The sequence below is a fragment of the Cariama cristata genome, unplaced genomic scaffold (assembly GCF_000690535.1).
Source record: "Cariama cristata isolate BGI_N322 unplaced genomic scaffold, ASM69053v1 scaffold34962, whole genome shotgun sequence".
NCBI classification, from domain to species: Eukaryota; Metazoa; Chordata; class Aves; order Cariamiformes; family Cariamidae; genus Cariama; species Cariama cristata.
Window position 1 is genome coordinate 1,338 of NW_009605032.1, and position 414 is coordinate 1,751.

A 414-nucleotide genomic window follows, 5' to 3' on the forward strand; every position below is an offset into this window, starting at 1 on the left:
TTGGCAAGACCTCTCCTATGTGGGATGTCCCCTCATGTAGGTGCATCCCCTCCCACCCAAGCCGGGGTGATAACCAGGGTGTCATTGGACTCTGTTTCTACCAATTTAGGGAGCAAAACTGCTCCCCAAAAGCTCCCATTTGCTGCCTTCAGCAGTAGGAAGGGGAAACTGAGGCACAAAGCCCGGGACCAGCCCCGCAGTGCCCTGCTCACCTTGATGGAGGCGCCAGCAAACCGTGCCAGCTGTTTGATGTGCTGCCCCTTCTTCCCGATGATGGCCCCCACCGCCTGCGTCGGGATGAACAGATTCACAACCTCCTGCTCCGGCAGCTGGCAACGGCACAGAAGAGCGAGGTGGTCAGGGAACCAGCTGGATCGGGGCCCCCACCCCTGCCAGCATCCCAGGGACGCGGCT

At 60.6% G+C, this 414-nt stretch overlaps 1 protein-coding gene across 1 annotated transcript in view; it reads right to left on the reverse strand.

Annotated features, from left to right (window-relative positions):
- Positions 1 to 414, reverse strand: part of IGF2BP2 (insulin-like growth factor 2 mRNA binding protein 2) — a gene marked incomplete at both ends in the record, with an annotated part of 13,227 nt that overhangs the window by 884 nt on the left and 11,929 nt on the right. The window contains one exon of the mRNA XM_009695809.1: positions 213 to 329. Coding sequence (XP_009694111.1) covers positions 213 to 329 — 117 coding nt within the window. The remainder of the gene's footprint in view (positions 1 to 212; positions 330 to 414) is intronic.